Source organism: Cnephaeus nilssonii, assembly GCF_951640355.1.
Source record: "Cnephaeus nilssonii genome assembly, chromosome: 7".
Lineage (NCBI taxonomy): Eukaryota > Metazoa > Chordata > Mammalia > Chiroptera > Vespertilionidae > Cnephaeus > Cnephaeus nilssonii.
Window position 1 is genome coordinate 84,588,769 of NC_137078.1, and position 26,310 is coordinate 84,615,078.

The 26,310-nt window shown below is 58.4% G+C and overlaps 1 protein-coding gene across 1 annotated transcript; it reads left to right on the forward strand.

Moving 5' to 3' along the window:
- Positions 1-2,362: 2,362 nt before the first annotated feature.
- Positions 2,363-26,310, forward strand: LAPTM5 (lysosomal protein transmembrane 5). The gene is made up of 8 exons (XM_079778404.1): positions 2,363-2,539; positions 17,489-17,582; positions 18,279-18,355; positions 19,640-19,768; positions 20,478-20,600; positions 22,583-22,678; positions 24,321-24,413; positions 25,825-26,310. Exons 1-8 carry the CDS (start codon positions 2,456-2,458, stop codon positions 25,912-25,914), a joined length of 786 nt encoding a protein of 261 aa, XP_079634530.1. The 5' UTR covers positions 2,363-2,455; the 3' UTR covers positions 25,915-26,310.

The window sequence follows — 26,310 nt, forward strand, 5'->3', positions numbered from 1 at the left end:
CAAGGGCCTGGCCTTTGGGATAACAGCGATTCCTTTCTCAGGAGGTTTGGAAGAGGTGAAAAAAAGAGGACTGGGCCTCCGTCCTTAGAAAGCGATGGAGGTCGCCATCAAGGGACCAGCTGTTCTGGAGGCTGGTGACCCAGCAAGGAACAAGTGATCTGTCAGAACTGTGCTTCTGGGAGGGAGCCGGCCTGGGAGATGCCGCTTGCTCAGGAAGAGGCTGTCCTCAAGGTCACTGGCCCCTCCTGGAGGCGTGGCCTGGGACTGCATCAGGCCAATCTGGGTTTCAATTCCAGCTCTACCTCCCGCAGCCTGAGGGGGGTTGGTGGGAGGGCAGGGAGGGGAGCCGGGTGGGCCAGGAAGGGAGGAAACAAACAAGCTGAGTTTGCACATGACCTCATTTCATTGTCACCAAGGTGGAGCTTCTGCCTCTGTTTTGCAGATGTGGAAACAACAGCTCAGAGACATCAAGCATCTTGTCTGAGATCACACAGCGACTGCGAGGTTTCTCACCCACCGGGATCCCTACACCCGTGATGCCCACTCCCCCTCCATGGCTGCTTGCCGCACCTGCCTGCCTCCTGGCCTACGGTGGCTGTGATGTTTTTCTTTAAATCAATTTATTGCCCTTTTTTTTTTTTTTAACTTAAATGCATCTATTTTAAAATGAGATCTTATATCACTCCCATACATGGAAAATCACAGAAATCATGAACTGGGTATGTGTATTTTTAAGATGCCCATTTAAACGAATCTGCCATCCGTAGACCACATAAAACAATCTCACAGGCCAGCAGTGGGTGTCAGCCTTCTCTTGGGGAATTGGCTCCAAACCTGTCTGGTTTCACCAAATCCTAACATTACCAACAGCTATCATTTATGATGGCGTCCCACTGTCAAGGGGCTCTCTAGCACAAGGAATCCAGGCTTCTCAGCACGCCCTCTTTCCTCACTTCCAGGCACTCTGGTCCCGGCTCTTGGGCAAAGTGGAACTTTCCTTGCTGCATTGGCTGCGCAGCCAGAAGGAGCCAGGATGTGAACCTAGGCCGTGAACCTTGGAGTCCAAGCGCTTAACCATTACACTGCACCACCTTCCTACAATATCTCGTTTCAGCAGAGCCTACGATGAAAAATGTGCATCAAGTAGGGAAGGGATCTGCGGGAGCCCCGTGCTGGCCTCAGGGGCAAGCAGAACGTTTTGATCAAGTGCACCAGACAAGTTTTGTGGATCCAGCAGAGAAACTCCTGTCCAGGGAGGGAAGCTTAGAGATCTTTTATGACCTCTCCTGAGGCAGAAATGATGGGCGGCCGTAGTGGCCAATCCCAACTCCACAATCTCATGTGTGGGCGGGACTTCATGGTAGGCCCTGCAGGGTTCTCTGCCAGAAGCCTTACTTTGCAAGTGAGCTCAGCATCTGGGCAGAGCAGACTTCCTACAGGCATTTTGCAAGCGCCTCACATTCCCCTCCCTTATTGTAATATGGATCATTTATCACCCGAGAGGGAGTATAAATCCCAGTGCTGCTTGCCTAAAGTCATGCTTTATTAATTTCAACCTTTTCAAAGAGTCAGGTGGAAAAAAAAGCCCTGATTGCATGTGATCACTGGGGGCTTTGAGCCCACAAGGGAGGGGGGGTTCCCAAATTGCTGTGAGGCATTAATAACCCAGCGTAGGAAGAGCCCAGCTCCAGGGCCTGACACACAGCGGGTAGATTTGCTTAGTGATTATTCTTCTGTTGGGGCTTGGACATACATGGCTCAGGGAGAACATGGCTCTCTCTGAGGGTGCAGGGAGGCTGGAGGGGCGGCCTCTGGAACCGTGAGCTCTGGTCCAAGTCTCCATTCTGCCACGGGCTCCTGTGTGACTTTGGACAAATCCCTCCCCATCTCTGTGCCCCCGGTTCTTCATCTGTAAACCAGGGACAATGAGAGTACCTCCTTCAAAGCGTCGAGGTGAGGATGAAAGGGTTAATCCGGACGCATGCTTAGAGCAGGCAGGAGTGAGTAGATAATAGTTATTTTTGCAGCCTTCCAGCCCTGGGTGTGGATTCTGCCACCAGCATGACCTGCTGTGTGACTTTAGGTGAATGCCTTGATCTCTTTGGACCCGTTTCTCTCTCTGGAAATGGGCTTGGTTACAATTCCTGCTTCTAAGGGTGGCGCTGAGCATCCAGCCTGCAGGCCGGGTGAAGCTGCTTAAACAAGGTAGGCAGGTGCCGACGGTGCAGGGTCTGCCCTTCCCGGGAAGCCCCCTCTGGGAGGGGCAGGGGCCAGCGGCCTCCCAGGCGGGCGGGGGCCCTCCTCAGCGGCCCCGCCCCATTGTGACGGCCTTGCCCCTGCCTGTCTGAGGGGCAGGAAGGAAGTGAGGAGGGCAGCGGCAGCTTCCCCTTTTCTGTCCTGCTCCCGGAGCTGGGCTCTTCCCCCTCAGTGCCTCGGCGGAGGGGACAGCGGCACCATGGCCCCCAGCACGGCCGTCCGCCAGACTTGCTGCTGCTTCAACGTCCGCATCGCCACCACCGCCCTGGCCATCTACCATGTGGTGAGTGTGGGCAGGCCCGGGGGGCCCGAGGGAGTGTGTGTGTGAGCGAGAGAGGGGGGACCCCTGGTCTCCTGAGCCCCTCCAGCTGGACGGCCGCTGCTCCCCACCTTTCTGTCGGCTCCTGCTGGGGTGTCAGCCTCCCTCCCTGTCCACTGGGGGGAAGGGGACCTTGTAGCAGCCGCCTGAGCAGAACAATGGTGGAAGGAGGGGTCCTTGTTGGCAAGATAACGTAGCTCACGTTCCCTCTGAAGCTCAGTGTCTCCCTCTGTAAAATGGGACAAGAAAGCAGCCACAAGGTCAACCGGATGCGCACGGAACCCCAGAAGGGAAAGTGCTCTGGGAGCCAGGACGCTTGGGCGAAGGGGGGCTGGGACGGCTGCCCGGAGGTGGGGCCAGGCACAGGCTTGGCCCCCCTCTTCCCCGCCACCGGCGGCTACCACGGGGCATCTCCCTGTGCTCCTCCGGGAGGAAGGAAGGAGTCCTCTAGTTTACAGTCAGCCAACCACTGCCTTCTCCGCAGGAAACCTTGAGGCTAAAGAACAGGGGGCTTGCCTGGCTCCGTCTCTTGGGGGGCATCCCGAGGGGGGAGCAGGCCCAGCGGTTCCACTTTGGAGGCTGGTGTGCACCTGCCCGGTGTGGAGCCTTGACTCGGGGGGAGTCACAGCCCCTGGGGCCAGTGCTAAGGTCTGGGGCTCCCCCTCCCCCTCCCCACAACTCCGAGCCAGGCCCGGCCCCCCAGGCCCAGGCGCCTTCCCCCCAGGGTGACTCATGGCCGGTGGGGGGCAGTTCTCTCAGGAGCCTTGGAAGGGCTTCCTCAAAACCAGCCCGAACCCGCAGGCTGCGGTGGCTGCGCTGAGCTCAGGCCTGGTTGCCCCCGCTTCCTGTCGAGGCTGCAGGCCGGGCGGGTGCGGGAGCCCAGCCTGCGAGGGGTGATGATGCTCTTCGGTGAGCACGGCCTCTGGATCCAGCGTCCTGGGTGCACGTCCTGCCCCCGCCCTCCGCCCTCCCCCCTTCCCCCACTTCCTAGCTGTGCAGCCTTGGGCTTCTTGCTTAACCTCGTGGACCTTCAGCTTCCTCCCCTAAGGAAGGGCCATCACTTGTGAGGGGCACAGGCGTTACCTCCGGGCAGTGCCTGACGCAGGCCGTGCCTCCTTGTGAGCAGGGTGTCGGACGGGGAGTGTGCTGGCTTGGGGAGGCGCTCGGAGGTCGCCCTGCCTGGCTTCTGCCGACGCAAGAGTGATTCTGAGAGGAGTGCCAGGCAGCGTGGCTGTCCCCACACCAAGTCCCATGGCCCCAACGTTCTCGGCAGATCAGTGTGGTTCCGCAGAGTGGGCCCCGTGGGGAGCAGGCCCCCCGGACCCTTACCCCCGCTCTGCCACCAGCCGGCTGTGTGACTTGGACAAGCTTCACTCCTGGGCCTCAGCTTCCCTTTGTAAAATGAAGCCGGGGGCGGGGGGTAGGGGGTGTGGACCGGCTCAGAGGTCTCAGACTCCAGCACCTCCGGGGACCGGGCAGTCATGGGAGTGAGTGTCGTGGGGCAGCCGGACCTGCGGGGCCTGGGGGCCTGTTCCGGGTCCGCTCTGGCAGCTGCTCTCCGTTTCCGCCGATTGTTGCCGTGAAGGAATGTGGCCCTGGCAGGGGCTCTCCTGATGTTTAGAGAAGCAGGGAGCACGGGCTTTGATGTCTTATCTTCTGATGTTTCCACGTCGGTGACTGCTTCGAGGTAAAAAAACACAACAACCGTGTGCAGGCCAAGCCGAACCCACCTGCCGGCCGCCTGGGCGGGAGGCTGCCCGACAAACTCTGGACTCTGTGATCTCAAGGTTTCTTCTGAGGTCCTCACCTGTACGCGACGTCAGTGCCACGACACACATGACAAGTAATATCAGTGCCTGCCCACAGAGCAGGACCATCTGTGGGCAAACGATCAAGGGAGACCTCTTGGAGGTGGTGTCCTGGGCAGGGGTATAGAGTTCCGTTGTGGGGGGTGTGGGTGGGGGAGAAGGGGTGTGCCGGGGTGTGGAGGCCGAAGGACAGAGGCTTGTGCAGGTGACACTACACAGACCCACCTCGAAGCTTCAGGTTGGGGAGCAGGAGGTAGGAGGGGCTGGGAGTGACAAGCGAAAGAGCCTGGACTTTCACTGTTGATGTTTTGGGCTGGAGAACTCGTGGTTGTGGGGACTGAGCTGTCTGTTGTCAGATGTTTGGCAGTATCCATGGCCACTACCCACAGGATGCCGATAGCACCCTCCGGTTGTTAACCAAAAACATTTCCAGACATTGCCAACGTCCTCTCTGTTGAGAAACACTTTATGGTGTGAGACGCGGGAGACATGGATGCTCGAGAGGAGGAGGTATGAGCAGAAGCCTGGAAACCATCTGTCAGGCTCGAGCAGCTGTCTCTGGGCTTCGGTCCTTAGTTGATTCCAGTGTGCGTGTGGGGTCATCCTCCTGCCCCCTCTGTGACAGGGACTGGGGCGTCTCCTGTGGCAGATGTGCTGTCAGGGCCTTGAACATCTGGATGGAAAAAGAGAAGTCACCGCCCAGATGTGTCAACCACCAAGCTCGTCTTCATCTGGAGCCAGTCAAGGGTGACCGCCCTGCATATTGAGAGCTATTCGTGGACTTGGGCCTCTGGGGAGGGTTAAATCGGGCCCTTGGTGCCTTGGGTCGGCGTTCCACCCTGGGGAGTCACAGGGAGCATTATCCCTGGAGGGACCCTCTGGTGTCCGATGGCTGGAGGCCCTTCCTCAGGGTTTCGCTGGGTTTGGGTAGAAGATTCGCTGGGTCACAGATGATTTCTAACCCAAATTTGCGCAGGTAGGGGAGTGAGAGGACTTTCTTAAAGTGGCCACGTTGGTCCTGGCTTGTCTGGCAACCCCATGTACGCCCTAAGTCAATGGTAGGAGGTGGGGAGCCCTAGAAGGTCCTTCTGCCCAGATGTAGTTCCCTCCGTGACCTTGAATTCCATTAGAAGTGCATTGCCTGGGGGAGAGCTCACACCTGCTGTGATTCCAACCCTGGAGCAACAGGATACGGGCGAGGAGGGGAGGTCCCGCTGGTCCTAGTCGTCTCTGGGTGATAGGATTGTGAGCTGATTGTTCTCTGCTTTTCTCTATTCTCCACCTGGTTCCGTGGGCATGACTGCTTTTAAAAAGAACCTCTTTATTTGGAATGGTTTGGGTTTACAGAGCAGTTTTGAACAGAGTATCGAGTTTGTGTCCACTCCACACCAGGTTTCCCTTATCGCCAACATCTTGCATTGAGAAGGCACATTGGTCACAGTTGCTGAGTTGGTATCGTCCCCTATTATTAACTGAAGTCCGTCCTTCATTCAGATTCCCCCGCTGTCCCCCGATGCCCCTTTTCTGTCCCGGGAGCTCCTCAGGCTCCCTTGTCACATTGAGTCCTTAGGTTCCTCTCGGCTGAGGCTGTTTCTCAGGTTTTCCTCGTTAGCGATGACCTTGACAGTGGTGAGGGTACCGGTGATGCACTGTGTCAAATATCCCTCAAAGGGGCTTGCCTGACAGTTTCCGCGTGGCTGGACTTGAGGGACGTGTTTTTGGGAGGAAGACCGCAGAGGTAAAGCACTGTTCTCAGCTCATCATCACATCACATCACATCTCTGTTGACCTTGATCCCCTGAGTGAGTGCTGTCAACAGCCTTTTCCACAGTGCAGTTACTGTACCGCCCCTCCCCCCCCCCTGTTCTCGTGGGAAGGAAGTCACTGTGCACAGCCCACACGTAAGGAAGGGGGAGGTGTGCTCCCTTCTTGAGGGCAGCGTCGCTACATAAATTATTTTATTTTTATTTTTTTTTAAATATATTTTATTGATTTTTTACAGAGAGGAAGGGAGAGGGAGAGAGAGTTAGAAACATTGATGAGAGAGAAACATCAGTCAGCTGCCTCCTGCACACCTCCTACTGGGGATGTGCCCGCAACCAAGGTACATGCCCTTGACCGGAATCGAACCTGGGACCCTTGAGTCCGGAGGCCGACGCTCTATCCACTGAGCCAAACCAGTTAGGGCTACATAAATTATTTTAAATTCCTCATGGGACATTTGTTAGTTCTCCTCATTTATTATATAAATAAAGGGCTGATTTATGTTTTTATCAGCCCGGCCTCCTGCATATTTATTTTATACTTTGGGTTCTAATCCAATGCTGCTTTGTTTATTTGGCCGCTTGAGTGTACTACTTTTTAAATTGGAAAAAAAAATAAAGCAAAGCGGCCTCTGTGATGTCAAGAGTCTCTAGTGAGTACAGATACATGTCTTCCTTTCTCACGCTCGGCCCCAGGCCAGGGCCCAGGCCTGACTCATTCCTGGCCTCTGCCCTCCAGGGGTTCTAGTCCGTAACTGTGACCGTGACTTCGATGGATGACAGCGCTGGTTACCGGGTGCAGAGGAGGGGTCTTAACCCAGCCCCTGGTGGAGGGTGGGGCTTCAGGAAAGGCTTCTCGGAGGAGGCCTGAGGGCTCACTCTGAGCAGGACTTCGCTTGGGTCAGTTGGGGAAGAAAGGCCGTGCCAGGCGAGGGAACAGCATGAGCAAAGGCTTGGAGGTGGGGAGACCCTGTGACACTGGGACGTTATCAAGCTGGGCTGGAGGAAGGGGGGGGGGGCTGTGAGGAGGGTGGGGGAAACCGGAGAGGTGACCAGCGGTGGGACTGGACCAAGGCGCTCGCTTCTTCCAGGCTTCATAGCTAAAAGGGTGGACCTCTGGCCCAATTCTCACATTTTACAGAGGAGAAAACAGAGGTCCAGGAGGGTCCCCAACTTGTACCAGCCCCCCCGGGGGTGGAGGGGGTGTGAGCAGGGCCTTGCTCCAGGCTGTCACGACTGGCACACAGGTGTGGGGAATAAGCCGACAGTGAACAAATGAATTCTTTCCCTGGCTCACGGGCCGGGGGCGGCCAGGTATTTGGATGCCCTTCATTTCTTCTTGATGGTCCAGCTCACATGAAGCTTCCGCCTCCAGGAAGCCGCGCCCCCCCCCCCCCCCACCCCCAGGTTTTTTTCTTCTTTGAATTCCAGGGGCTCCTCTCTCTGTTCCACTTTGAGACAGAAGAGATCACAGAGGTGTCTCCATCACTTACTCTCGATGTGACCTTGAGCAGGCAGGCATCTTTGCTGGCCGGGCCTCAGTTTCCTCATCCATTAAATGGGGCCAGTCGTCCCTGTCCCGAGGGTCACCGTTTCCAGGTGTTGCGCGGATGTGGCCCCAGGGGAGTGGGCGGCGGGAGCTGGCAGGCGAGCGCCCAGAGTTGGTCGTCAGAGCGGACCACAGAGGCCGCGTCCTTTTCAAATCTCAGCTGTTTGGGGCCTTAAAATAGGCCCCAACGGTCAGACGGTGAAAGCCCCAGATGAGAAGCTGTTAGATTCTTTACCTTCACGCCCGATGCCCCCGTGTGGGGCAGAGAAGCCTTCACGCCCGATGCCCCCCGTGTGGGGCGAGAGGCCTGGCTCTGTGGGCCCTTCCTGCAGGGGTGGGGAGGCGGGGGGGGGGGGAGGGTAGGGAGGGTGTCTGCCTCTCCCCAGCACCGTGGCTGAGGGGATGAGTTGTGCTCCTCACCTCAGGGGTGTGCGTCCCACCGTCTAGCCCAGTGGTCGGCAAACTCATTCGTCAACAGAGCCAAACATCAACAGCACAACCATTGAAATTTCTTCGGAGAGCCACATTTTTAAAACGTAAACCTCTTCTAACGCCACTTCTTCAAAATAGACTCGCCCAGGCCGCGGTATTTTGTGGAAGAGCCACACTCAAGGGGCCAAAGAGCCGCATGTGGCTCGAGAGCCGCGGTTTGCCGACCACGGGCCCAGCTTATAAAACGTTGGAGGCCCACGAGGTGGCTGGACCCACGAGGCCAATGGGAGAGGCACGCGGGGCCCACTGTGGGAAAAGGGGGCTCTCCGTGCCGCGCCAGGTCTGCCGGGCTGAGCGACGACGGTCAGTCACCTGTGTGAGGTGAGCCAGGGTGCCCAGCCCCCAGCCTGGGCCTCCTCCTCTCCCCGGCGACCTGGATCTCAGGCCCCAAGAAGGGCAGGAAGAGCTTCTGGGAATGGCAGGCAGTGGTGGTCCCGGTCGTCGGGGTCGCCTTGGCTGGAGGGCCTCACGGCTGTCAGAGGGCCTCAGCTGGGGGAGGCCCCAGCCTGGGGGAGGGCCCTCCTGATGCAGGGGCTGGGGCCTGCTCAGACTGGCCTGCGGCTGGAGGGCAGGGCCTGGGGGCCGAGGTTTCTCAGTCACCACCCTGTCCCCGAGCTCCCAGGAAGTGAGGCTGTCATTTGCAGCCAGGGCAGTGGTCTGGAACTAGGACTTGGCTCTGAGGTCACAGTGAGGCCTGTGCTGGTCTCCCAGGGGACCCTGCCTTGACAGAGGGGGAAGCGGGGTACAGAAGGCCTAATGAGGCGTGCAGCTGAAGAAGGAGCCGTGCAGAGTGGGCCTGCTGGCTCCCTGCCCTTCCAGTCCTCAGCCCGCGGTGAGGCCAGTGTGTCCCTTCCAGCCTCAGTGTCCTCCCCTGTCAAATGGGGGTCAGCGACCATGACCTGCAGAGCTGCTCGGAGACTCCAAAAAAAGCAGGTGGCCGACACACCTGGCACCTAGTGAGCGCCCCACGAATGGCAGCTGCCACCGGAGCCCCCACTCGACAGAGGAGGAAACTGAGGCTCAGAGCGGCTGGGCTCTCCTGCTGCTCCAGTCTGTGGTGGTGGAGGGGTCAGCGGGGGGGAGCGTCGGCTGTAATATCCGGGAGCCTCGTCCCAATCGCTTTTTTGTTTTAAACAATCTTTATTGAAGTGCAGCTGACATGCGCATTACATCGGCTTCAGGCCTTGGGCGCAGTGATTCTGCGGGCTGTGCCTCAGGATGGGGCCACCGCGATGTGTCTCGCACCAGCGCTGTCACCGAGCCAAGTGATGCTGATGGTGCCGACTGCGTTCCCTGTGCCCCACCACATCCCCCCGGCTCGCTCCGTTTACAGCTGGGAGTTTGCACCTCTTGTTCGGGGAGCCTGGCTCTTATTAACACGGAGCCCTCATGGGAAGACAGGTCTCCATGTCCCCTGCAAAATGGGGCAGGTAGTCCTGATAGCAGAACCTGCCCCCCAGGACGAGGCGAGGGTGGAAGGTGGGAGTCGGCGTTCCGAGGAGGACCTGTCCTCCCCGAAATGCTCAGCTGTAAGAGCAATGCTTATCATCATGGGGGCGGGGGGAGGGGGGGTGGGTTTGCTCTGAATGGGAATAGGGAAGTCATGGTTCACCGGGACAGATTGCGGGGTGCGGGCCATTTCCCCAGAACCCGAAGGGGAAGAGGACAGGGGCTTAGGTCAGGCCCCTGAGTGGTGCCCATAGAAGGAGGTTTGATGACGTACTCTCTGCCCCCCCCCGCGTCCCCCCAGCAAGCGGAGGCCCCTGGAAGTCATTGGGCAGGAACTTGATCCTCCACGCCTGTTCCTTGCCATTTTGCCTTCTTTCATCGGGGCAGGGCCGGAAGGGCAGAGGCCAGAGGGCAGAGGGCATGCCTCGCTGACCTGCAGCAGGCCCCGCACAGGCTGTTCCAGGAGGCCCTGGGCCAGAGCTGGCCGCTCCCTGTCCGGGTGCTCCTGTCCCTGTTCCCGGCTGCAGGTGGTGCACAGTGGTGAGCGTTGTCCACACTGTGAGCTCTGCGGTCGGCGGGCCTTTGCACGAGCTGGCCTGCCGCCCGAGCGCTTCCCTCCTGTCCCTGCCTGCCCCGGAGTCACGCCTTCGGAAAACCCTGTGCCCCCCAGCATCTCCCACATCCTTCCACCGGCCCAGCCACACAGCAGCTACCATTTCCTGGCCTACTGTGTGCCAGGCACATGGATCACCCCCAGTCACAGCTCCCCGAGGGAAACTTCTTGCAGTTTCCTGAACGCATCTCATCCACGTTTGCTTTTCCTCCTGTCATGCCCTCTGCCTGGAGCACCTTCCCACGCCCTGTGGGAGAATCGTTAAGACTTACCACCTCTCAGAAGCTGAAGGCCCCGCTGTCCCTCGGATCCCTCTCAGAAGCTGAAGGCCCCGCTGTCCCTCGGATCCGAGCTCCCTGCACCCACCCCCTCCCAGGGCGGCTTGTGGCTGGAGGCTCGGCCCCAGGGTCTGACCCAGAGGAGGGGCCAGCCACTCTCTATTTTATTTTACTTTTGTAGACTTTTTATTGATGTGTAATTGACATATCATCAGCACACATCTGGATGAACTTCAACAGAGTGAGCACACCCGTGCAACCTCTTCCCAGATAAAGAAATAGGATAGGACCAGCACCCAGAGACCCCTAATTCCGCCGCCCCCCCTACCCTGCCCCACTGACTCCCCCCAACATGCGAGGCTCTAGGCTACACAGGGATGAGATCGCACACATGTGCAGCTCTTTTTCTCAGCAGTGTGTCTGCGAGCTTCCCCCGTGTTGCTGTGTGCAGCGAGCGGCTCATACCCCTGCTCTTGCCCATCAAGTACTTTGCTTCACGGACATAGAACAGTGCATTTGCCTGTTCTGTTGGGGGTGGGGGATATGGGTTGTTGCCAGCTTGGGGCAGTTACCAATGGAGCGGCCACTGCACGAGGACCTGGGGCTTGATTTCTACACACAAGTGCTTTTGCGGGCCAGTCCGTCCTCTGAATCTTTAACTTTGGGAACAGACCTATGTCACCTCACCCACCCTCACCACCGGTCTACTAGCAGGTGGAGCCTTCTCTCTGTTCTGCAGACGCGGCGACTGGGGCCCAGGGAAGTAAAGCGGCAGGCGGCGGGGACAGAGATGGGAGGACAGTAGGCGGCAGCCCCAGCGAGGAGCGGGCTCTGGGCAGGTGGGGTGGCCTGGCTGGGGCTGCAGCTGAGCCGCGGCTCTGGGAGGGGGCGTCGCGATGGTATCTGGGCTGCTGGGGATGTGGTTGCGGAGATAATGCTGCAGGGGAATGGCCCCCACCGGTGCCCCCTGATTAGCTGCGACAGGAAGTGTGGGGTGGGGGCGGGGAGCTTCCTCTTGCCGCTGATGCGTCTGGTTGTCTTCTCCTCCTTCCAGAAAACTTGGGGGGTGGGGTGCACAGGGAAAACAGGGCGAGCCTGGGAGGTCGAGAAGACTGAGCTGCAGGCTGAGGTTGACAGTAGCAATGACGGTGGCCTCCGTGGGCCGGAGCCCTGCAGCCCCAGGCCCCCCAGCGGAGGGTCAGGCTGAGGACAGGAAAGGGTGTGCCCTGGGGGCCCGGTTTGCAGCCTGCGTTATCTGTGGGGGACAAGCCCCGCCTGACTCCAGCTCGACCTCTGAGAAGTCACACACAGGCCCCGCTCTCTTCGTGGGAAAGTGGGGGGCCATCGACCTCACAGACTTGTTAGGAGGCGGCAGAGAAGTTCACGGACGGATTTGTGCCCTCGCACCGCGGGCACATGGCGGGGGCCCCCTGAGGGCTGTCTCTGTCAAGTGTAGCCCCTGAAATCTCAGAGCGGGGTGTCTCTGCCGGCTTCTGAAAGGCTGGATCCTGCGCCCCAGGAGATCCAAGAGAGTGGGCCCACCTTCTGGAGAGGGAAGTGGCATTTGAACCCCAAATGAAGGGGTCCAGTATCCCCATCGTCTTCATCACCACCCCCATATCCTGATGTCACCACCCCCAGCAGCAGCAAGGCCGTGTGTGATCACGGCAGTTAATCGCCACTCTCCGGCATCACCTTTATCGCCACCAGCGTGGCCACATCCACTGTCACCTCTGTAATCACCGCTCACATGATCATAGCTGTTACTGCCACACCAAACCCAGCGACACGCAAGCCGTCCCCACCTCCCAGCCCGGTCACCACGGTCGGCCTCACCCGACCAGACTTCCTCCACTACATTCAGCGGTGGCATCGCGTCCCCACGGCCGAGGCCAGGTTCAGGAGTGCCCCGTCCCCCCGCAGCCCGATTTCCCTCTCCTCCCACGAGCGCCTGCCCCTGTTTTTCAGCTGAAGCTCTCGGTTGCTTCTCAGAGCCACCAGGAAGACAGACAAGCGTGCCCACTGGCCACGGGCCCGCTGCTCAGCTTGGGGAAGTTGTGCTGGCGATTGAGAAAGAAGGAGCAGGGTGGGGGTGGGAGTGGGAACAGAAACCAGGGAGAAGCAGAGAGAAGAGCTGAAAAGGGGAATGGAGAGCGGGGGTGGCAGGGAGGGCGGTTGGCCAAGGCCAGGACTGACTCAGTCTTGCAGCCTGATCCCTGACGTGGCCCGGGGGGAGGGAGGCTGGTCCTGGCTCTGCAGCAGACTTCCCTGCGACCGTGGGCTGCTTACTACTTATCTCTGAGCTCCGTCTCCCCACGGGGACCACCTCAGGGAAGAGGCATTCCGCCCCAGTCCCTGGACCTGCACTGCCAGGCGCCAGGCCTTCGCACATGATATTCCCTCCTCCGGGAGTGCGTTTCTCTTTCCCTGTTGGGAAACTGCTCTTTGTCCGGCAGAAGCATCTCAAGCTTTTCCCGTTTGTGAAATCCTCCCTGAGGCTTCCAGACAGCGGGGATCGCTCCTTCATCAGGGACCCTAACGCCCTGTGTGTTCCTTGTCATGGCTCTGAACACACTGGTCACTTAATCAGTTTCCCCTGGGGACTGTGACACCTGCCCTCCAGGGTCGTGGCTTACCCAGGGCCTGGGCGTGGTCTGTGCTCAGAGAGTATTTACTGGAAGGGGAAGAATGAACACCCACACGGTTCACGAACACTGCCCCACAGTGCTGGTTTAGGGCGTGCTGGCTGTCTGTCTGACTCTGCGCCACCTGCCATTCGACCGGATAGTAACCTTACGGGGCAGGTCCGGTTATTGCACCCATTTCCCAGATGAGGGGACTGAGGCTCAGAGAGGTTAGTGGTTCACTTAAGGGCCTAGAGCTCAGCTTAGGCCCAGGACCATCTGATTCTAGCACCCTGTTCTTAACCACACGATTTCACCATGTAGAATTAGGGACTAGTGAGAGGGAAGACGCTGTAATGGAGGAACAGTGGGTGCGTGAGTGCTGTCTGCCTGGGCTTTGCAGGGGAGAAGCCCTGTTCCAGGAGGGTGTGGGTCACGGCCCAGCCAGGCCCTCAGAGCTCAGGGAGAGGGCAGTGCTGTGTCCTGGTGGAAACCGGGTGAGGGTAGCAGGCATGGAGGGAGGTGAGCGGAACGGAGGGCCTGGGAAATCGGGGCTCCTGGGTTTTCCAGGCCTCTCCCAGCAAATGCTGTAGGTAAGCCAGGTACTTTTCCGAAACTGCAAATGACTTGGTTCCAGGCTTGGGTGGAGCAGCGAGGGCGGTCGGATGAGCAGGGTGCAGCTCGGGGCTGGAGCCTGGGTGCGATACACCACAATTTGCAGAAGTTCCACTCCCCTGACTCTCCTGTGCTCCATCGTCCCAGTGGCCTGGGTGCAAACGGGGTGACTCTGCTCGTTGACTCGGGGGGAACACTGAGGCCAGGGAGGAGCCAGGACCTGGCTAGGCTAGGACAGCAGTGGGACTGTGGGGGAGGCCCCCCCATCATGCTGTAGCTGCTATGTCCTGAACTCTGAGTCTCTGGGGCTGGGCAAGGATGGGCAGAGAGTTGGTGGGACCTGGGGCTGGGCCCCGGAGCAGCCACTTGGCCCTGAGTGGAGCCCCGGGCCCTGGGAGCACAGGTACCAGGGTTCAAATCCCAGCTGGGCTGCCTGACCCAGAGCATGCGATTTCTCTCCTCTGAGCCTCCACTTCCTCATCTGTAACACTGGGAACACGTTGCCCTTCTTGTAGCGTTTGGCAGTTTGTGGTGCAAACCTGTGAGTACTGATCTGAGCACACAGTCGTTGCTCCATAAATGTCGCTTTCTCGCTATCCCATCTAGGTTGCGGGGTCTCCTCTCTTCCTCCTGGACTGGGGACGGGTGCCTTTGTGGAGGGTTAGGGGTCCACGGAGGGTCTGAGTCAGGCCCTGAGGTTGCCTGGGGCTGTGACCTGGGGCTGGTTCTTGCTCTTTGGAGCCTCAGGGTTTTCATCTGGTGAAAGGAGACGGAATCATCTCCTCCCCGTACAGGAATGCCGAGGAGGTGAAATGGGTGAAGTTGGGGGGCTCACAGGGTGCCCCGCTCTGGTGCTCGCTGCTGCGTCTTACGCAAGCTGCGGGAGGGACAGGGGACTCCAGAAGGAAGAGGACACGGGCATCCCTCTCTGACTCCACTGAGGCGCTGACATGAGAGAGGGGCCGGGGAGCAGGCCTCACGGAGCCGGAGGCTGGGGGATGCTGGGAGGACCGTGAGAGGGGGTGGGAGGATTAAGCATAGCCCCTTCGCTGGGCTGTGGGAGGACCATTGGGATGGTGTGGGTGGCCCACAGGGCCCACAGTGGAGTCAGGTTGTACAAATGCCCCTCCCCTTCCTTCAGGAGGGGTGATGGGCTGCTCATGGCAGGACTGAGGCATGGTGGGAAGGCACCAGGACAGCACCGGGAGACTTGGACTTCAGTTCCATCTGTACCCAACTTGCTGTGTGTCCTTGGGCAAGCCGCCTAGCCTCTCTGAGTTCATAAAACAAGCAGAGGGAGCTTATAAAATAAGGGGACAAAGGCTCTTTCCCGCAACGGGAGGTTGAGATCGTCTGACTCTGAGCTTCGTCCCAGATCTCGGACAAGCCTGGATTCTCGGGACTTCAAAAGGCGTCTTGTGCCACGCCTGGATGGGGGACGGGCGTCTCCGTGGACAGTTAGGGGCCTTTCTGAGCCCGGCTGTGACTCATCTGTGCCCTGCCTGCACACTCCCGGGGACGGGGAGCCCCGCTGGCACCTCACCCCGCTGGCACCTCACCCCGCAGGGCCCTGTTCCCGGTTCGGTCCTGACCGAGCTGTCCGCCTCCCTTTCTCTTTCTTTCACTGAAGGTGAAACTGGGAGGAGAGGGGTGAGGAAGCAGCGTTTCTCTCTCAGGGCTGTTTCTTATGGGTGCCAGCCGCCGGCCCCACCACGTCTGCCTTCCGCTCTGGGCTGCTCTCACCTTCCTGGTGAGACAAAGCCCATTTGGTTACCCAGGTGGAGGGGGCAGCGAGAGCAAGCTCACGGCCAGCCCCTGGCACCGGCCCCTGGTGCTGCCTGACCAGCCCTTGTCAGCTCGCATGCATCTCAGAAATGAGCCCAAAGCAGGTGATGCTTGCTGAGCCCCCATTGGCAGGCCCCAAGCTCAGTTCTTGGCAAACACAACCCAGTGCTTTCCTTCCTGGATCCGGTGATTGCCATGTGCCGATGAGAAAACGGAGAGGCGAAGTGACTTGCCCAAGGTCACTCAGTGACCCAGGTTCAAACCCGTCTCTGCCTCACTCTGGAGGCCAGCCCTGCGTTACTCCTCTGTGTTGCCCCTTTCTGCCCCACTGAACAGGAGGTAACGTGGCAGGAAGACCCGCCGAGACCTGCGTCGGAGCTAAAATAACCACACAGTCTGCAGGGGGGAAGCAGATGGTGGTGTCGGGCTGCCTGTCAGCTGAGCATGAGTTACCAGGGCAGGGCTGCCTAGAAGCCAATCTAAACATAAGCCGTATTAATAGAGGTAGGGCACCTACTGCGAGGGAGGAGATAGTCTTGTTCTCAGCGTGGGTGGATGGTGCCCAGAGAATTGTGTGTGTGACGGAGGAAGGGCAGAGGCCTGTGCAAGGACACAGACAGAATATTCTGAGTTCCCGTGGCTGGAAGCGTTTGAATAGAGGCTGCATGACCAGGATTCCTGCATTGGAAGGCGGAGGGCATGGACAAGGTGCCCCCAAGTCCTTTCAGACTGCAGTTTTGTGGCTGGACTTCGTCAGTTGCTTGGGCCACCTCAACACTCACGCCCATCAGATGTGCCCCTTCTCCATTATTCTCTGCCGGGGTCCCCTGAGGGGATGGGGTTCATTAGTCCCTCCCTCCCTCCCTCCCTCCCTCCCTCCCTCCCTCCCTCCCTCCCTCTCTCCCTCCCTCCCTCCCTCTCTCCATCCATCCATCCATCCATCCATCCATCCATCCCTCCCTCCCTCCCTCCCTCCCTCCCTCCATCCCTCCCTCCCTCCCTCTCTCCATCCATCCATCCATCCATCCCTCCCTCCCTCCCTCCATCCCTCCCTCCCTCCCTCTCTCCATCCATCCATCCATCCATCCATCCATCCATCCATCCCTCTATTCCTCCATTCCTCCCTCCTTCCCTCTCTCCATTTATCCCTCCCTCCATCCATCCATCCATCCATCCAGTCATCCATCCATTTATTCACCAAGTAAAACCGCCAGAGCAGTGAACAAGAGAGACACAGAAGCCGATAGTCCAATGGGGATAACCGTAGTAATGACAGAAAACAGACTGAGTGCTTGCGATCCACAGCACTGTGAGTGAATTCCATCCCACTGGCCCCCTGCAGCCCTGGGGGGCAGGGGTTGTTATTGTCCTCATCTGGCAGGTGGGCCAGGAGGGGCGGGTTGTGGAGGGCACCCCAGGGGGCTCGTGGGTCAGATGCTCCCAGGCCTGTGCTGACGACTCCGTGAACTTGAAGCTCTCTCCTGCTCAGATGCTGTGACTAAGATCCCATGATGACCAGGGCCTGTCGTTAGAAAAGACCCAGTCTCAGCGCGCCCCCCCTCCCCCACCTTCTCTCCAAGGCTGCCCTTCAGCAGTCCCAGTTACCCCTTTAATGAGAACATGGGTCTGAGGGCTCTGCGGGGATGTTCTCATTTACTCCTCATAAGAGCCTCCTAAGGTGTCTGCTCCAGTACCCTCCTTTTCCAGAGGGGGAAACTGAGGCCCAGAGAGGTCACTAACTTGCCCAAGTCACTCAAGAGGAAGAACCTGGATCATGAGCTTGCACAGGCCGCACTTTTAGTCAGGATGCTCTACTGACCTGCCCTTCCACCTCCTCCGGGACCCTCCTCACAGGCCCCGGCTGGCCCTTGGGGAGGGAGAGGGCTGGTGGGGGAGCGTGCAGACCCCGGCTGACTCCTGCTCTGTTCTGCCCCCAGATCATGAGTGTCTTGCTGTTCATCGAGCACTCCGTGGAGGTGGCCCACGGCAAAGCCTCTTGCAAACTCTCCCAGACAGGCTACCTCAGGATTGGTAGGTCCCGGGGACAAGAAGGGGAGCAGGGAAGGAGAGGGGATGGGGCCCTGGCTGGGGGCAGACTGGCTGAGGTTTGAGGCCCTGCCACTTCCCCTCTATGAGCCTCAGATCTTTCATCTGCAAATGGGACGATTCCACCTGCCTGGCCCAGGTGTGGGAGCGGACAGGATGGCGCTTTGCAAACCTAACCAGCTTAGAAAGGTGAAGCAGGACTCCCCTGCCTACACCGCCGATGGCTGCCCATCGCACTAGAAGAAAATTGTGAAACGCAGCCCCTGCCGACCTGCTGGCCACAGGGGTCCTCGAATCTCCCTCTCGGCTTCCTCCGGGCTGCCCTGGCTGCCCGAGCGCCAGCTGCCCTGACCACACCTTGTCTCAGGCCCCTGCCTGGACGCCTTGTCACTCAGCTCGCAGGCTGCCCCCTAGAGGCCTTCCCAGTCCTCAACCTGGTGAAGGCAGACCCCAGCCTGCCCTCCCCCACCTCAGCCGGGACCCCGTGCCGTACCCTCTGTGTCACCCGAAATGCTATGTTTGCACCGTGGTAGCCTCTTCAGACTGAGAACTACTGAGGGTAGGGCCTGGGCTTTCTTGTTCCCTGGGATCCCACACCACTGGTTCCCAAAGTGTGGCCCTTGGAGCCCGGCGGGGTTCCCCGGGCACCTCTGGTCCCTCACTGCTCTCCTTGCCTTTCAGCTGACCTGATTTCCAGCTTCCTGCTCATCACCATGCTCTTTGTCATCAGTGTGAGCCTGCTGGTCGGTGTGGTCAAGGTGAGAGCCCTGAGGGGGAAGAGGCATGGGGGGGGGGCAGGACTTGGGGAGCCCCAGCTGCCCTCCTACCCCCTCCTACTCACACCCACTGGGTGGGCAGAACTGGCTGCTGAGATGGTGGAAGGTGGGTATTTTGGGAGACCCCACCTATACCCTAGAAATCATCCCTGGTGACCCACACCCTTTTATAATGCCAATGGAGGCAGGGCGTTTCGGTGGAGGAAGAACGGTTTGGAGGAGTGAGGAGGGGGGAGAATGCAGCCGCTGTGTAAACCAGAGAGGAGCCAAGGCGGAGGGGCGAGTGTAGACGGGCCAGCTCAGTTCCATCAGTGAGCAGATGAGACAGCGAGGCTGTGGCTCAACCTCCTGCAAAGAGGAACCACCTGCCCCTCGGCCCCAGGGAGGCGGAAGCCAGGACCGGAAGCAGGGCCTTCCTGGGCAGACAGTGGCCCGGCACCCTCAGGGCCGGGACAGGGAGCCCCGGGTGTGGTGCCAGGTTGGAATGCTTCCACCTTGCACGAAATGTCACCCTCGCCCCCTGGCTAATGCCAGCTCCCAGCCCTGCCCCTCAGGGACGGGCTCCCCCTGGCTCAGGGTGGCGCCCAGGTGCTTAAGCAGAAACGCAAAGGGCCCGGCGACAAAAAGGAACCAGGCTGTCCCCGGAGGCTCTGAGACCAGCCTGGGTTGTTCTGGCCACCTCCTGAGTGATTTCAGACAACCACACGAGAAACCAAAAACCACCCTTTCTGTGACCTGGTCCCACCTGTGCTTCCGAGGCGGTCCAGGCCCCACAGAGGTCACTGCTGTCAGCTGAAGGAGAGGGAGCTCAGCGCCAGCCTCGCCCCGCTCAGGGCCTTCTCCCCGCTCAGGGCCTTCGCACTGCTGGCTCGTCTGCCTCCAGTACCCTCCCCCTTCCCATCCTTCCACATCTCCCCGGTGCCCCCACCTCCAGGAAGTCCTCTCGGATCCCTTCTCATCTGTACAATGGCCCATCCTGGTTGAGTTCCTGAAAGGGAATCGAGTCGAACCTGCTCCTCGAGCACTTCCCTCTGTAGATGGGGACTGTTCTGTGTCTCCCGGACCCCAAGGCTCCTGGCATTCAGGGCCAGGGTCTTGCCGTCTCCCCGTCCCCAGAGCCTCACTCAGGGGACGGCATGTGGAGTCATGTGGGATGGGGGAACTTGGGCTGGGAGGGAGCTGCCGGCGAGTGGGCGCAGGGGGACATCAGGCTGCACGGGGGACGTGTGCCAGGGACGCCCTGACCGTGCCGGGCCTGCCTTTCAGAACCGAGAGAAGTACCTGCTGCCCTTCATGTCCCTGCAAATCATGGACTACCTGCTGTGCCTGTTCACCCTGCTGGGCTCCTACGTGGAGCTGCCCGCCTACCTCAAGTTTGTTTCCCGGAGCAGGGCTGTGAGTACCCCGCCCCAGCCTCGGCCCACCCAGCCTGGGGAGGTGGGAAGGGCTCAGGCAGAGCCAGGGAGCCCCCGGAGCCCCTTCCTAGTTGGTGACCTTCAGCAAGTCCCTGGGTAAAGCGTCCCAGAGTTCCTTGTTCTGTGAAATGGACCTGGGATTCCCACCTGCTCACTGAGCCCGGCAGCACTGACCGAGGACAGGGCACAGAGGTGCTCACACGCGGGAAGCACGCAGCGCATGCCCGCTGGGGTGAGTCCACAGCAGGGGGAAGGGCGCAGGCCCCCCTCCAGCCCGCCCTGCCTCGTCCCTCCTTGTAACCGAGTTCTAAAGAGAGAGGAAGACGGGTAAAGCCACGCTGAGCACACACCGTGGGATGCCCTTGATGGCTGGCACCACTCGCTGACGTGGCTCCCCAAAGCTGCTTTCCACACTTTCCCCACAACACGGGGGAGCTGGACTGTGGAAGGGCCCTGGAAAGGGGGTCAGGACCCTGGCTCTGGTCCCAGGGTCTGCCACCCGCCCTTGGCACGAACCTCTGAGCCCTGGGCATCCATTTTTTTCTGGGTACAGCGGACTAGAGGGCTGCTGGACTCGGTAGCCGAGACAGTCTCCCAGGCTGAGGGCCCTCCAGGTGCCCCATAGTCCCGGGGCCGCTGGTTGGGGGTTAATTGTGGTCTGTCTTCCTCCTTGTCTCTGTCCTCCTAAGCACTCCTCCAAGGTCCCAGTGATAACCCTGCAGCTGCTGGACTTCTGCCTGAGCATCCTGACCCTCTGCAGCTCCTACATGGAAGTGCCCACCTATCTCAACTTCAACTCCATGAACCACATGGTAAGTCTGGGCCCAGGGCCCACTCCGGTCGCTGGCTGTGTGGCCGTGGGCACGTTGCTTCCCCTCTCTGTGCCTCAGTGCTTAGGCTGGGCTGGAGTGGAGCGTGGGAGGAGGATTCTTTTAGGAGTGAGTTACTGAGGGGTAGTGCTCAGGAAGAACCTAGAAAACGGGGAGGGAGGCCGGTTAGACACAGGGAAGCAGCCAGGCAGACATGTGGCTTTCGGAGTAGCCCTGCCCCGTCCCAGAGGGAGCCCTGCCGCGGGAATTGCACCACAGAAATAATACTGTCTTCTTATTATTGCCTGGCCAATTCTCCCAAACAGAGTGACTTAAAGCCATAGCCGATCGTTACCTCACACAGCTGCTGGAGATCAGGACTTTGGGAGCGGCTTAGCTGGGTTGTTCAGATTCAGGGTCTCTCATGAGGTCCCAACCGAGATGGGGTGGGGCTGCGGACGAGGAGGGCTTGGCTAGGTCTGAAGGACCCCCCCAAAGATGGCTTACTCATGGGTCTGTCAGCCCTTTACCTCAATCCCGCAGCCTGTGTACCGTTGATAAGGTGCTTGAGCATCCTCATGGCATGGCTGCTGGCTCTCTCTCCCCAGTGAGTGTCTGAGGGGCGAGCAAGGAGAAAACCGCTGTCTCGGAGGTCACATTCACCTCCGCCACCTCTGTTATCCAAGAGACGCGAGGCCTAGGTCTGGCCCACACTCGAGGGAGGGAAGTGAGCTCCGTGTTTTGAAGGGGGGAGTGTCAATGAATGTGAGCTCACGTGTGCACATGCCAGAGAGCAAGCATGTCAAACTCAAAGGCTAACAGGGTCAGATAAACAAGGTGTAAGTTTAGGTGGGCCCCCAAAAAACAAAGGCTTCAATTTTCATAGAAACGTAGGTTTATTTCGATGGAGACATGCTGAACACAAAGGGCTGAAATAAATGAGTAATCATTAACATAAAACAATAGAACATTTAAAAAAATATATTTTTATTGGTTTCAGAAAGGAAAGGAGAGGAAGAGAGAGATAGAAACATCAATGATGAGAGAGAATCATTGATCGGCTGCCTCCTGTACACCCCCTACTGGGGATCAAGCCCGAAACCCAGGCATGTGCCCTTGACCGGAATCAAACCTGGGACCCTTCCGTCCACAGGCCAATGCTCTATCCACTGAGCCAAACCAGCTAGGGCAAAACAATAGAACATTTTAATAAAAATCAGTATTTTTTCTTGGACATTAACTTACCAGACATTGAATAACGGCACAAATTAATAAATGTAACGCAAACAAACCTATTTTTCTTGTTCTCCGAAAGGGAAATATTTCCTGTTGCGCACCCCAAACACAAGTCAGTACAAGACTAACGACGTGGCAATCGGCTGCTAAAATATTCACCCTAGTGTTAATGGAGAGAAATGGTGCGCCTTTGTGGGAAGGCGAGGAAGGGAAATAAATGCAGCACGATTACAGCAATCAGTCATTAGCGAACGTTGTAGTTCGTTATTAATAATTATGTATAACAGGATGTTGTAAAAATTAAGTTATGGCATTTTTATTAAAACGTTTCTTACATACCGTTATATTGGCTGGGCCTCGAAAATACTCGTTGTGGGCCGCGGGTTTGACATGCTCGCCGTAGAGCAGTGACCTGGCACCCCTTAGCCCTTCTGTGAGCTGCCCCTGGGGGAGGGGCCATTCCCAAGTGTTCAGGACCAGGTGGTTCTATCAGCCAAGCCTGCCCACCGCCAGCAGGGGTGGGGCCCCGCCAGGTAAGGGCCATCGGGCCGGCAGGGGCCGCATCTGCTTCTCTTGGTTTGCTCCCCGTCACAGGGGGCTGATGGTAAGTAGCACCTGCCTGCCGGGGCCCTTGCAGGATCAGCCAGGGTAATGGCTGTGCCACACGTGTTCCTGCATGTGCGCAAGCAGGTATGTCGTTCTTCCACGTGTGGCCAGAGGCACTGACATGGCCCCCGAATCTGTTGCAGAATTACCTCCCCAGCCAGGAGGAAATGGCTTACAACCAGTTCGTCAAGATGATGATCATCTTCTCCATCGCCTTCATCACCGTCCTCGTCCTGAAGGTGAGCGGCGCCTGCTCCGGGGCTCTGGGAGGGGCGGTGAGGCGGGTGGACTGTTTGGAGGCGGGAGGGAAGTTGTCTTATTCTTCTCTGGGGTGGTCAGACCCAGGGGACAGAGTCCAGTTCAGGTCCCAGTCCCTAGAGAGATGGTGACACACAGGAGGATGGAGAGGCAAGAAAACTCTGCCATCCGAGGGGGTCGCGGGAACCAGGGCGAGTTCCTGGGAGAAGAGGTGGCTCCAGGGGCACACGATCCCAGTCCCCGGATTCTGAAAGGACCCCGCACTGTGGCCCGAAGCCCCGGGGAGGCTGACGTTGGCTCAGCGGAAGAAAGGGCTTTCAGAAAGCGTTCTGATCGGACGGTGAAAGCAGCACACGCTCAGTGAAGGAACCTGGAAGCTGCAGAGGAGCAGGAAGAAGGCGGGCGGCCTTCCTCCCTGCGTTTGCTGCGGGCGGGTGTGAGCAGGCGCCGCTGCCTCCTGTCATCAGAGGCCCTGAGCGTCTCGGGCCTCACCTAACCCACCTGGAGACAGAACCGCTCTCCTCGTCACCTTTCCTCAAAGTCCACGCGCGTTAGTGAGTTGCACCGAGAACCTTCCAGAAGGCTCGGAGGAACCAGTGTGGGGGTTTACAACTTCCCAGCCCCCACCATACAACCCCGTCCCCCGCCGCCCCTCTCCTCCTTGGATGGGGGTTCTCTCTGGGCCCCCTCACTCTGCCTCACTGGCCACCCTCCACCTACGTGATTTTTCCCTGGTCCTTCATACTTCCTTTTTTTTTTTTTTTTTTTTGCCATTGATATTTTTTAAGAGAGAGTGGAAGGGAGGGAGGGAGGCGGGTAGAGAGAAGCATCGAGGTGAGAGAGGTACATTGATTGGTTGCCTCCCGCACACTCTCTGACCAGGACCAGGGCTTACATACTTCATTCTTTTAGAACTCATTTCATTGATTTGTGCCTCCTCTAAGTCCCCATCATGAGACTCCAGGAAGCGAGCGACCTCCCAGCGGACAGGACCCGCTCTTGTTCCTCACGAGGCAGAGAGGGAACTGCGGGCGACTGTGCCTTGCGTATGCCCCTGGGACTTCACGCCCCACCCCGGGAATCATCTCCCCAGTTCTTACTTCAACTGCCAAGAGGAAGCAGCTGCTTACAACACCTGACAGGGTACACATCTGTACATAGAGGTTCTTGGCACTCACAAACATGGGATACTGCTGCTTCCACTGGTTTGTCATCTGCTTTAAAAAACAACATGTCATTAGCAATGTTCAAACAGACCTTTCCCGTGTGAGCTCTGTCTCAAGACGAGCGAGGCCGTCTCAGGAGGTAGTGAGCTCCCCGGCCCCCGGGGTGAACAAGTGGGATCTGCAGGACTATTGGCAGGGGGCTGGAGGGTGGCTCAGCAGCTTCCAACAGCCCCTTCCTGTGCTGAGTCTGTGGGGTGGTAACAAGGGGGATACCTGGAGTGCGTAGGACTGGCAGGTGAGGCCCCCCTCAACCAGAAGAGGGGTCTGAGCAGCAGCAGCAGGATGCTGCCTTCCTGGGGTGAGCTGGGGCTCCCCAGGAAGCGCCGGCACCTGTCTCAGGGCTGCTGGGGCAGTGAGGAGGGTCAGCATCGCACAGCCTGACCTGGGCCTTTTCCAGGTCTACATGTTCAAGTGCGTGTGGAGATGCTACAGACTCATCAAGTGCATGAACTCAGCCGAGGAGAAGAGCAGCTCCAAGATGCTGCAGAAGGTGAGCCTGGGGGGTTTCGGGGAGCGTTGGCTCTGCCACTCACTATGTCCTTTGGGGAAGTCTCTCTCCCTTGCCGTGCCTCAGTTTCTCCACTTGTAAGATGAGGGCTGGACCAGAAAAACTCTGAAGATCTCTGAGAATCTAGGGTTCTTTCATGTAGGCATGCATCCAGTACTCCCTGCCTCTCACTCTCTGTTGGCCTCATATCCAACCCTGGGGGTGTAAAGAAAACGAAGATGCCACCCCGTTCTAGAGGAGGGTGTAGTCCAGAGTGAATCAGACACAGACATCTGATTACAGCTCAGTGTGCTGTGCAGGGGCAGTGGGAGCAGAGGAGGTGGCTGGTCTCATCTGGGGTGTCTGGGAAGCTTCCTGGAGGAGGTGACATTTGACCAAGTCTCACCCTGTAGCTGGTCCAGGTTAGCTGGGAAAGGTGCACTTACAACAGCTGGTGGGCGAAGGGATGAGGAAAGGGCTTAAATGGCTTGTGGCTCACTGGCCTCATCGGTGAGATGGGCATTGTATTAGTCATGACTTTCCTGGTTGCCAGTGGCAGAAAGCCAGCATAATCCGACTTAAAAAAGAAAACGGATTGGTTCACAGAACTCGAAAGCCCGGCATATGTCTGGCCCCGGCCTGGCTGCGTCCCGACATCCAGATGCGACCGCATCCTTTCCCTGTTTTGAACCCCCTTTCCTCAGTGCGGGCTCCATTTCCAGCAGCCCTTTCCTCATGGTGGCAAAATCGCTGCCAAAACCCCGGGGCTGACATCCACCCGTCAGCAGCCCCAACAGAAAGGCAGTCCCAGAAGCAGGTTCGATGGGACCCGGTTGGGTCACCAGCCTCTGCCCAAACCAATGATTATGGATAGCCGGGGGGGATGGAATTCTACTCTGAGGGGCCCCGTCCAGGTCATCTGTCTACCCCAGTGCTCGGCAAACCGCGGCTCGCGAGCCACTTGCGGCTCTTTGGCCCTTTGCGTGTGGCTCTTCCACAAAATACCACGGCCTGGGCGAGTCTATTTTGAAGAAGTGGCGTTAGAAGAAGTTTCAGTTTAAAAAATTTGGCTCTCAAAAGAAATTTCAATCGTTGTACTGTTGATATTTGGCTCTGTTGACTAATGAGTTTGCCGACCACTGGTCTACCCCCTCCATCTGAGGGATGGGACCAATTCTTCCGGAAGCCGATGGATTGAGAATGTTTTCCCAGGGAAAATGTGTGCTGTTGTCAAACACGCAGGGGGCTTGATGCAGAGACAAGCCTGTTCACTACAGGAGCAGAAACCGCACCTGTGTGGTGCATGCCATGCGCGGCACATAGTAGGTACACAGGTGTGCCAGCCATGGCATCCTTTTGTCAGAGGTGCGGTTCCTTCTGGCCGGTCCTCAGCCCTCATCTTTGTCCCTCCCAGGTGGTCCTGCCGTCCTATGAGGAAGCTGTGTCTCTGCCATCCAAGACGCCGGAGGGGGACCCAGCGCCTCCCCCATACTCCGAGGTGTGACAGCGCCAGGCCCCAGTCCCGGTGCCGGGAGGGGCAGGGCTGCCTCGCAACCCACTTCTTCTTCGCTTTGGTGGCCCCTGTGGCCTGGGAGAGCCACCCAGCCGACGTCAGGACAATCTGCTTGTGTACCCCTTGCTGGCCTGCTTTTCCTGTGGGGCCCGGGAGACGCTCACCGTTGGGTCAACCCTTTAGGCTAAAGGACTCCTTGGGTCTCTCGAAGATTCGCTCTAACAACACGTGGCTTATTTTGATCAGCTTTGATGTTTGTTTAAACAATTGGTCATTCTCAATTCGTTGAGTTTGGTTAAATAACTTTCAGCTTGGCCAGCTTAACCAAGTGGCTGACAAATTAAAACACACACTCACTTGTCAGTTCAGTAAAATAATTTGGTCAAA